Source organism: Crinia signifera, chromosome 9, assembly GCF_055691185.1.
Source record: "Crinia signifera chromosome 9, ASM5569118v1, whole genome shotgun sequence".
NCBI lineage: Eukaryota > Metazoa > Chordata > Amphibia > Anura > Myobatrachidae > Crinia > Crinia signifera.
In genome coordinates this window covers 134,816,353-134,826,353 of record NC_139225.1, presented here as the reverse complement: position 1 = coordinate 134,826,353, position 10,001 = coordinate 134,816,353, and the positions used below count along the sequence as shown (strand labels likewise).

The following is a 10,001-nucleotide window of genomic DNA, read 5'->3' as shown; positions in this document are numbered from 1 at the left end:
ACATAGGGAGCATGTGAAGGTGGGGGCGCGATTGTATCATTGTGGCTCTGCCCCCTGTTATGCAGTGCAGAGGTTGGGCTACGATTACCCAATGCAAGAGTTGCATCATCGGATCCCCTACATTGGGCAGCATCACAACCCCATAGAAATCTATGGGGGATGCAGCTGCCGGCAGCAATGAGATTCCTGCTGCGGTCCCATCTACACACTACAGTACTTACAATTGAGAGTTAGTAAATATTGTCAGCTAACCCCTGAAAATGGGTGTTTTCAGGGAATTAGAAACACCTTTTAAATGATAAACGGACGTACCCCTACATCTTCCGTAGAGAAATGTATAATTTAAACGTTTGGTTGAATAGCAAATGATGATGAATAATTCAGCTCAGGCTTAGGCTGAGACATAAGACTGACATCCCATTCTCCGCAGCTAGGTGGCAGCATTGTCCTGCACCTGTCACCACATGAATTACAGCTCAGCCTATTGGAATGCTGTAGTACTGTAAATTTTATTTCATGACTATCTGTATTCTGTAGCAATTTCAGGTAAGTGTTTCCCCCAAAACTACACTGTGCCTGATAATAGCATTATGGTTATGTTTAGGCACTAGGGGGGACTAAGAGATAGGTTGTGGGGAGGGGGGTATACTTACCTGACCTCTGTCGGAATTCATTCCATTGGGATGCTTGTGTCAGTATTCAGAACACCGATCATCCATATGTATCCCCTGTACAGTACATCATAATGTGAATGTGTTTCATAGTGTGTGGTGGCAGCCCTACAATGTGACTTTCCTGTGTACTAGAGCACTACTAAATAAAATAAAAAATGAACTAGGGCACTACACTGGGGCATGACATTAACTAGGGCACTACTGTGGGGCACAACATTACCAACTGCTGCAAGGGACCCCTTCAAAGTGTTGCTATGGGGCCCACAGAGTTCTGGTTGTGCCCCTTCCTCCGGTCTGAATGTTCACTTTCAGAATGTCGACATGTACAGAGGGTTGACATTCAACGTGTTAGAATTCACAATGTCTATACTGATTAAAATGTCAACGTTGGTAGACAATTTTAGAAGTAGGATTAAGGTTACTGTTACATGAAAAGTGCATTGGAAATTGACAGTATTCTGGCAAAATCAACATTATTATCAGTGCCAGCATTTGACAATGTCGACATCTGTCCTTGTCGACAAGCTGGTGTCTATATACTGATGTCAACTTAATATAACCCCACACTGGTAACCTGTGGTGTTTTTTATGTATTGTGCAAAATATGGTGAAGATGATTCTAAAGTCCCATATACTGTACACTAGGCGACCCTGTTGATGCCAATTTGTTGGTGGGGGTACCGGCATCGGCAATTACATACACACTTGCCATTGTTGAAGCTTAAGGTAGATTTACTCAAGATCGATGTTCATCAATTTAAAAAACTATCGTTAGTAAATCTACCACTAATATCTATTCGGCATTTCATTATACCATACTTGCCTACATTAAGTGTCTCCTCTTAGGGAGAGGAGACTCTCAACAGATTTTCGGGGGGAGGGTCGTAATTTAGCCCCACCCCCATTCTGGGAAATGCCAGGATTTACGGCTCTTCAGGGAGGGGGTGGTACTAAATGTACTAAATTTATGTCATTTTAGCCCCGCCCCCTCCCCAGAGAGTCGCTAATGCTGTTATTTTACCGGCAGTGGGAGGGGGCAGGGGGGCTGATGCGGGGGCCACGCTAAATGTGGGAGGCTTTCCCACCCTTCCGGGGGGCCAGGGAGGATGACCCAATTTTCGGGAAACTCCCGACCATTTCGGGAGGGTAGGTAAGTATGAATTATACAGTTCAACTTAGTAGCGCCTATCTTTTTTCTGCGTCATTTTATTTTCCCGTTCCTATTCTGTACATACGGGAAACTGCATGGCGTCATGGGCCTGATTCACACTGGATTGCTGGGTTGCGTTCACGTGCGCGTTTTCTGGGGGGCGCCCATATAACACCGGCAGCATGCCCCTAAACACCCGTCGGGTGTCAATCACCCTGTAAGCAATGAGCGACATCTAGCCTTCGCAAGCTGCCTCCGGTTGGGCGGCTCGCGCATGTGCACTGCATACCGCGTGCATGAGCAGTCAACCGATAATCGCTAGGGCTGCGAATTCGAATCCCCCTCCAAACAGTCTGAATCGGGCCCCACATCCTGTTCTCCTTACTATTATCAGTATCTCAATATATACTTATTATTTCAGTATCTAAGTATCTTTTCCATACTTTACCACTTATGTGGGGGTTTATTTACTAAATTTAGAGTTCTATTGAACATGGGATGTTGCCAATAGCAACCATACCATACAGAATCTACTTCTTATTTATTTAGCACCTTCTAAAAGATTTGAGAGAGAGGACCAGATGCACTAAGCTTCCAAAGTAATAACATGGAGAGTGATAAACAGCCAGCCAATCAGCTCCTACCTGCCCTGTCACAGACTGTGTTTGAAATATGTCAGGCAGGAGCTGATTGGCTGGTTGGTTATCACTCTCCATTTGATCCCTTTTGAAGCTTAGTGCATCTAGCTCCCAATCTGATAGGTTGCCCATAGCAACATCCCATGTTCAATAGAACTCCCATCAAAACACGTGGACTCCTATTGGGGACGAAGCATTGTGAGGGGACACGATTCACTAACTGGAGGTCCACGTATTCAGGGATCGACATTGACACACAAAAAAAACGTAAAAAAACTGATGCTGACCTTTTGTCACGTGACCTAGTGATGTCAAACCTTTGGTGTCAATCTAGACCACAGGTTCTCAAACTCAGTCCTCAGGACCCCCCACAGTGCCATGTTTTGCAGGTCTCCTCACAGAATCGCAAGTGAAATAACTATCTCCTCCTGTGGATCTTTTAAAATGTGTCAGTGAGTAATGAACGCACCTGTGCACCAGCCGGGTGACCTGGAAAACGTGAACTGTGTGGGGTCCTGAGGACCGAGTTTGAGGACCACTGATCTATACAACGTTGACCTAATCATCCATACCTCATTATCAGAACTGTAAGCAAGTTTCTTCTATACAGCATGTGTATTAATGCTACACAGTCTAGGAGTATTTTCCCTGTATATCGTATTGAAGTATTGCTTGCTATAATCAGTTTTCCAAAAATGTCATATACTGGCAATACTGTGTCCTCCTCCCAGTCTGCGGATTTATGTGGACTGAAAATATCTTAATAAATCATTAATAAAGCAAAGCTGCATTCACAGGATTTGCCTATGTCGTGACCAGGGCTCAGCGGGCATAAGACTGTGGCTGAACACTTTATATGTAGAAAAAAAAATACACACGTCTGCTAGTGCATTCTCCCGGGGTGAATGGTTTTGCGGATTGGTTGCTATGGGAACCCGAATGAAGTGCGAACGACGTCTGTGTGTGATGGTGGAGGGGTCTGTTTGCACAGAAACACAGTCTGCATCCCACAGAAGAGAGGATCCAAGGCAGCACGCTGTGTAAGATGACGGAAGGGGTGGGGAATGGAACCCAAATATAGCACCACATAGGACTTGAATACATTATAGTTCGGATACCAAAATCATGGGATAGATGTCATTCACATTCCGTACAGCAGGAAGATGTAAGGGACTTCATTGTAGAGAACACAGACTGCACCAAGAGGCAGATGACCCCATTTCTCTTTTCAGGACATACACAAGAGGGGGGGGGGGGCATACAAGAGGGGGGGGGGGGGGCACTATATGCTATACAGGTAAACATAGGACCACAAAAGACCACCATGCACTACACTAGTAGAAAGGTGAATAGAGGACACCCATATATCTCACGGGTAACTTATACGGCACTGGGACCTCCTTTATCAGTCACACCACAATATATAAAGTCACCATTATTCACACAATAAATAGGTGACTGCATACACAACTGGGGACCCCAGAAAAGTGAGTCCACTGATTATTATGATAAAGCAGACATGTCATATCAGATAACAATAGACATAAGATGCGACTTCACACCCTCCCCACACACATACACACGCACACACGCACTGCCCTTGAGCCCCCGTTATTGTCTCCTACTATGGGGCAAAGGGATTGGTAAGTTATGGCTAGGGTAAGTGTAGAGCCACCACACACACAACCGCAAGGTTAGGTATACCAGTAAAAGAGGCGGGTGGCGGATGTAATTAGGTGGTCATATGTCTAGATGAGAGCAGCACTAGAAATAGATGGGATGCTGAGTCCTAGAGCAACATATAGTACATTATTAAGGTGGGACAGAGACAACTGTATCCGGCACAGCCTACAAAGTGGGTGATGTAATGGAGAACAGAATGCACTTGGAAGATAGCAGATCTTCATCTGAAGAACTGAACTGTGCTAGGCTATTAGGCCTACAGAAATGCCGGCGAGATGGGGGAGATGTATAGAACCTTACAGAGAGATTAAATTAATAAGTTGCCCGTAGTAACAAGTCAGCTTTTTAACTGTCTTTTTATAGACTGCTAGATAATTTATAGTTTTATCTATCTCAATGGAATGATACATCTTCCCTTCTATGAGAACAGACTAGTCTTCACTTTGACAGGTAGAACACAGGAGATGTTCATATAGGACAGAGCTAGAGGCTGTAGTTCCAAATATCGATAACTTTATTTTTTTCACTTAGATACGGGCCATAAACTAATTGTCATAAGCCATAAAACGGTGAAGATATGGGAGCCACACAGATGGGAGAACCCGAGACTTCCGGAAATACGATGTCCGAAAAGCAAGAAAAGACGCGGAAGACATCTGGGGACAGCAGCACAACTCTTAAAGCAGATCAGCCATCCTGTCTAAGAGAAGCTTTTATCTGTCTCTTTCTGAAGAGGACAGAACGCAATAACAGGGGAGATGACCCCCCAACAAAGAACCAAAGTACAGAAGACAAAGAAGGCATTAGGGGAAAAAAACAGAGGATGCTGGGAGGGAGCATCTTCCGACTACCTTGCTTCAGGCCAAGTACAGGTAGTTGTGAGCATGGTAATAACCCGCAGGATAAGATAGAGGAGAAAACCAACCAAGTCATGGCAGAAGAAGAACTAAAACCATATTCTAAGGCATCCTTTCTTCGAAAAATTAGGGGTTATAGATTAATGAGGGAGAGAGATACAACAGAAAAAGAGAAAGTGATAGAAATTGCCCAATGTACCCACAGTATGGAAAGTGTTGTAGTGAAGGAGCATCAAGAACAGAAGATTGGAAAAGTTCTGGAACCTAATAAACATGAGGACGTGGTAGAGGAAAAAGGGAAAGTAATGGCAAGGCAGGAATGTCGGACAATCGTGTTGGGAGGAAAAATTCATAACTTGCTAGAGCAGGATGTCCATGCAGAATGTAAAGGAGAAATGGGTGATAGCTTAAGAGAACAGGTGAGTCCTTCAGAAGAGGTAAGGGAACAGGGAAAATACTTGCTTGATCAGGAGGACCATGGGGAGATAGAGGTGAATATAGGCAAAGACTCTGCAAAACAGGAGAGTCCTGTAGAGAAAGTGGAGAAACTGGGACTCATTTCCCAGTTTCTCCAATTAGAAGAAGATAGTTGTGGAGAAAAGTTGGAGGAGCTATTTACTAAGTTGGTAGAAAAGGTAGAAGATCTTGGTATTGAGTTTGAAGAAAAGGTGGAGGATTTAGGTAGTGAGTTTTTAGACAAGTTGAAGGATCTAGGTAGTAAGTTGGAAGAAAAGGTAGATGATCTAGGTCCTGAAATGGTAGAAAAGGTGATAGATCTAGGTAGTGAGTTGGTAGAAAAGGTGGATGATCTAAGTAGTGGGTTGGAAGAAAAGGAAAAGGATCTCGACAGTGAGTTACTAGAACATAGAACAGAAGGAGTGTGGTGGAAACAGGAAAGAAACTCGCCGAAACAAAAAAGTACAGCTAAAATGTCAGGGTGCAAGGAAAAAGATTTTATAGAACAGGTGAGTCAATCAGTAGATGTGGGCAAAGTGGGAAATGATGTCCTAGAACAAGAGACGGTAGAAAAGGTGAGGGAAAACCTACCAGAACGAGAGAGGCAAGCAGTGGAGAAGGGGAAAGCATTTCTAGGACAAGACAGCCATGCACATGAGATGGGAAAAGTGGAAAACAACTTGCCAGAACAAGACATTCATATAAAGATGGTGGGAGAGGTAGGAATAGACATGTTGGAGAATGAGAATCATGGAGGAACTACTCAAGAACTAGAAAACAATTTGTTTGAAATAAACAGTCATACAGAGAAAGCTGGAAACGTCTGCATCCAAACAGAGAGGCTTGGAAATAATGTTGCAGAACAAGCAAATACAACAATGGAACGGGACACTTTTTATGTAAAGAAAGTGGAAGAACCAGGGAAAGACTTTCCTGAGCAAAATCATGAAGAGATTGTTAGGGTACAGCAAAAGGTAGGAGAATCAGGACAAAATGCCAGAGAGTTCCCACAGGCATCACCTGTAGCCGAAGATGGTTTGCTTATCCAGGAAGAAGCACATTTGTATCAAGGGGTTGTGACCTCAAAAGCATGTCCAAAAGACCCATTCCCATTGAGGGCATCGGGAGAGAATGTGGAACTTGACACATCAGTCAGGAACAAGAATCTGGCCACTAATACCGCTAGTATTCCCAAACTGGAGGAACAGCACACACAACAAGAGAGCAGTCAGAGAAAAGTCTATGATGATGTTACTGATGATGATGATTGTGAGGCTACAGATTGGGGATCTGTAAAGGTGGAGATATCAGACATGGTCCAATGGTTGGTAGAAGAAGCATCAGACAGATTGACCTACTACTCACAAGAATCACATGGTACAGGATAATATCCTACATGACGCCCTGTTCTGGATGTATTTTACAACAGATGGAGATTAGTGTACGTCTCAATTACAACAGAAGGCAAGAGAAAAAAAAACTGCGACGCGTCTCTTTTGGATAAACAGCAGAATGGCGTGTGTCTAGCTTTGGAAAGATTTCAAGCATGTGTTTTAAATGGAAAATTCTGCAAGCTCAGCCAGACTGGATAGACGACCACGTGTCCAAGTCTGACTATACGATAGCACAGCTATGTGTCTATGGGAGCACAGCAAGAATCACCGCACTTGATAACACAACAATGTTCGTGTTTGCTGCAAACTCCACGAAACAAGACAACCACAAGTCTACACAATTACTGCATGCTTCACAAGAGAGAAAAACACAATCACATGTTTATGGAATGACTACAACAAAAATATCACTATAGCACATTGCAAAAAACACACACATCCATGTGACTGTGAAATGGCCGCTGCGTCACAATACAGAAGAGCAACACAACATATCTGTGGCATGAAAGAAGTTTCCCAAAGACAAAGATAATGCAACCACGGCTTTGGGATGACTACTGTTTTGCAATATAAGATCACACAAATATGTTTCACAATGGGACAACTGTAAATTACAAAATGCTGTCAAATCAGAAAATAACTTAAAATATGCATTTGGCGGATGCTTGGGCGACCTTGTAACCACTTGTTAAATGGTAAGTGAGTGAAGACATGTAGATACAGTATATGGCTTCACCCAATGTGGCATCACCCAGGAAGGCCCTTCGGAGGATCATAGAGACCTGGGGAAACCCAAAATAAGAGGCTTTCCACACACTTCTTTCCTAAATGCAGGTCTAGTGTTCATTCTAGACCCGCCATATTTGAAAACCAATGCAGTTCCTCTTCCCTGCCTGGGGTGTCACTGTCTGCTGTTGTGCTTCTAGCACAGTGTGGTCTGATGATCTGACAGACAGCGACACCCCAGGCAGGGAAGAGGAACTGCATGGGTTTTCAAATATGGCGGGTGCTAGAATGAACACTACAGGTCCCCGGCATACCTACCAATCGGAGACCCCCCCTAGCTCCCCCCTGTGTAGGGCCTGCATCCAGTATTCCATACTGGCTATTCTATGACATATACTGTAACATTAACAAAAAGCCATTTTGCTGGTAGGGTGGGTACTTTCTTGTTGCCCCATTTTTATGTAGTTTATTAATATACTACATAAAAATTGCTACACTATTGCTGAAAAACAAAGCTTTGATTAAAGTGTTATTAATTCACATTTCTAATAATAAAAGTTATTTCACTATGAAATTATATTGGAATAATAAAATAGTTTTATTAAATGTGTATACATTCTATATTTGTAGTTATTGATTTTAAATGAGAAGCCTCTAATTTGTTAAAATATTCTGGTGATATTGCTGAAAAAATTCTACTTAGAATGCATGTTTTCCCCATCTGAATGTAATACAAGAAATTATATTTTCTAGCTGTCTGTCCCATTATATTCTCAGGTTACTGTAACTACTAAGGGGGGTATTCAATTATGTCAGGATTTTTCGTCTACCCAATACATCCGTATGTACCTATTCAATGCAGCCATTTTCGGACGTTCTTTCCGTTGTTGCAGTTTCGACTTTGTTAAAAAGTCAAATCTGCATTGGTGGAAAATAGTAAGAAAACAGACGCATTTCCGAGTAAAGCATGTGGATCTGTGTCTTTGTCAGACAGTCTAAAAATTTGCACTTTAATTGAATAGGTTGAATGTAAATTAGACTGAAAATCGCGGAAAAGTGTTGACTTTCCATCTGACACATGGGACTGCAACTATGGGCCTGGTATAGGCCCTTATTCAGATCTGATCGCAGTACAAATTTGTTCTCAAAATGGGCAAAACCATGTGCACTGCAGGTGGGGCAGATGTAACATGTATAGAGAGAGTTAGATTTGTGTGAGTTATTTTGTTTCTGTGCAGAGTAAATACTGGCTGCATTATTTTTACACTGCAATTTAGGGTACTTGTGTATTATCACGGCGCCCACGATTTCCATCGCAGGGCATTGTACAATCAAAAATCGGTCGCATTGCATGCTATCATATCGCATGCGATGCGACGCGATTGGACCGGATTTTAAATTGTACAGGCACCCTGATGCCAGATTCCTATGTTAAATGCACCCCCAGACCCGATTTTTAATTGTACAGCCAACCTGATGGGTGATTACTATGTTAAATGCCCTCCCCATTGTTAACGCCACCACAACTATCAACGCCAATCCGAAGCGTGGCGAGCGCAGCGAGCCCGCAAGGGGTGCGGGTATGCGTCCTCCGACCTTTTAATACCCCCACTATCCATGTTGGCGCTGAGTTGATTTTATATAGTGTGGTGAGCGCAGCGAGCCCCGCGAGGGGACGTGGATTAGTTCACACACCGCTCGCCACACTTTATAAAATCAACTCCACGCCGACGTGGATAGTGGGGGTATGAAAATGTCGGAGGACGCGTATCGCCGCCCCTCGCGGGCTCGCTACGCTCGCCACCCTTCGGGTTGGCGTTAACAATGGGGGGGGGGGCATTTCACATAGTAATCACCCATCAGGGTGGATGTACAATTAAAAATCGGGTATGGGGGTGCATTTCACATTGTAATCAGGCATCAGGGTAAACGCGTTGCATTGCATCGCATGCCATTATAATGGCATGCGATGCGACGCGATATTAAAATTGTACACCCTGCCCGGGAAAGCCTCAAAATCGGGTCCCATCGCATACCTTAATTAGTGGTATGCGATGCGATGGGCGCCGTGATAATACACAAGTACCCAATTTAGATTTCAGTTTCAACACACCCCACCCAAATTTAAATCTTATCTAAATAAGGCCCATAAACTCACTATTCGTTGATTTCTGCACCCAGCAAGGGGGTAGCATTGCTCTTGATGGGCGCCCCCCAGCAGCCTACCCCCAACCCCCAGTTGCACTTTTGAGATATTTTGCAACACTGCAACTGAGCCTGCGTTTTAAATGCTTTTGCAATAGGGAAGTCAAACCTTACGAGCTGCTTAAAATGTGAGATAGCAACCTCCTGGTCCTGTAGAAGAATGTACACACTGAGTGACAAATACCTAGTCCTAGTGGGATCAGATCATTTCTCTGAGG

General features: G+C 43.6%; 1 protein-coding gene across 4 annotated transcripts; it reads left to right on the top strand.

Moving 5' to 3' along the window:
* Positions 1-517: 517 nt before the first annotated feature.
* Positions 518-9,097, top strand: LOC146036109 (uncharacterized). 4 transcript variants are annotated; one of them, XM_083159929.1, is made up of 2 exons: positions 518-546; positions 4,677-9,097. In XM_083159929.1, the coding sequence occupies exon 2, from the start codon at positions 4,723-4,725 to the stop codon at positions 6,844-6,846; it is 2,124 nt and encodes a 707-aa protein (XP_083016055.1). In that variant the 5' UTR covers positions 518-546; positions 4,677-4,722; the 3' UTR covers positions 6,847-9,097. The 4 variants fall into 4 exon arrangements, with proteins under 4 accessions (XP_083016055.1, XP_083016052.1, XP_083016054.1 ...); XM_083159926.1 differs by lacking the exon at positions 518-546 and adding an exon at positions 3,370-3,502; XM_083159928.1 differs by lacking the exon at positions 518-546 and adding an exon at positions 3,525-3,627.
* The last annotated feature ends 904 nt before the right edge of the window (positions 9,098-10,001 follow it).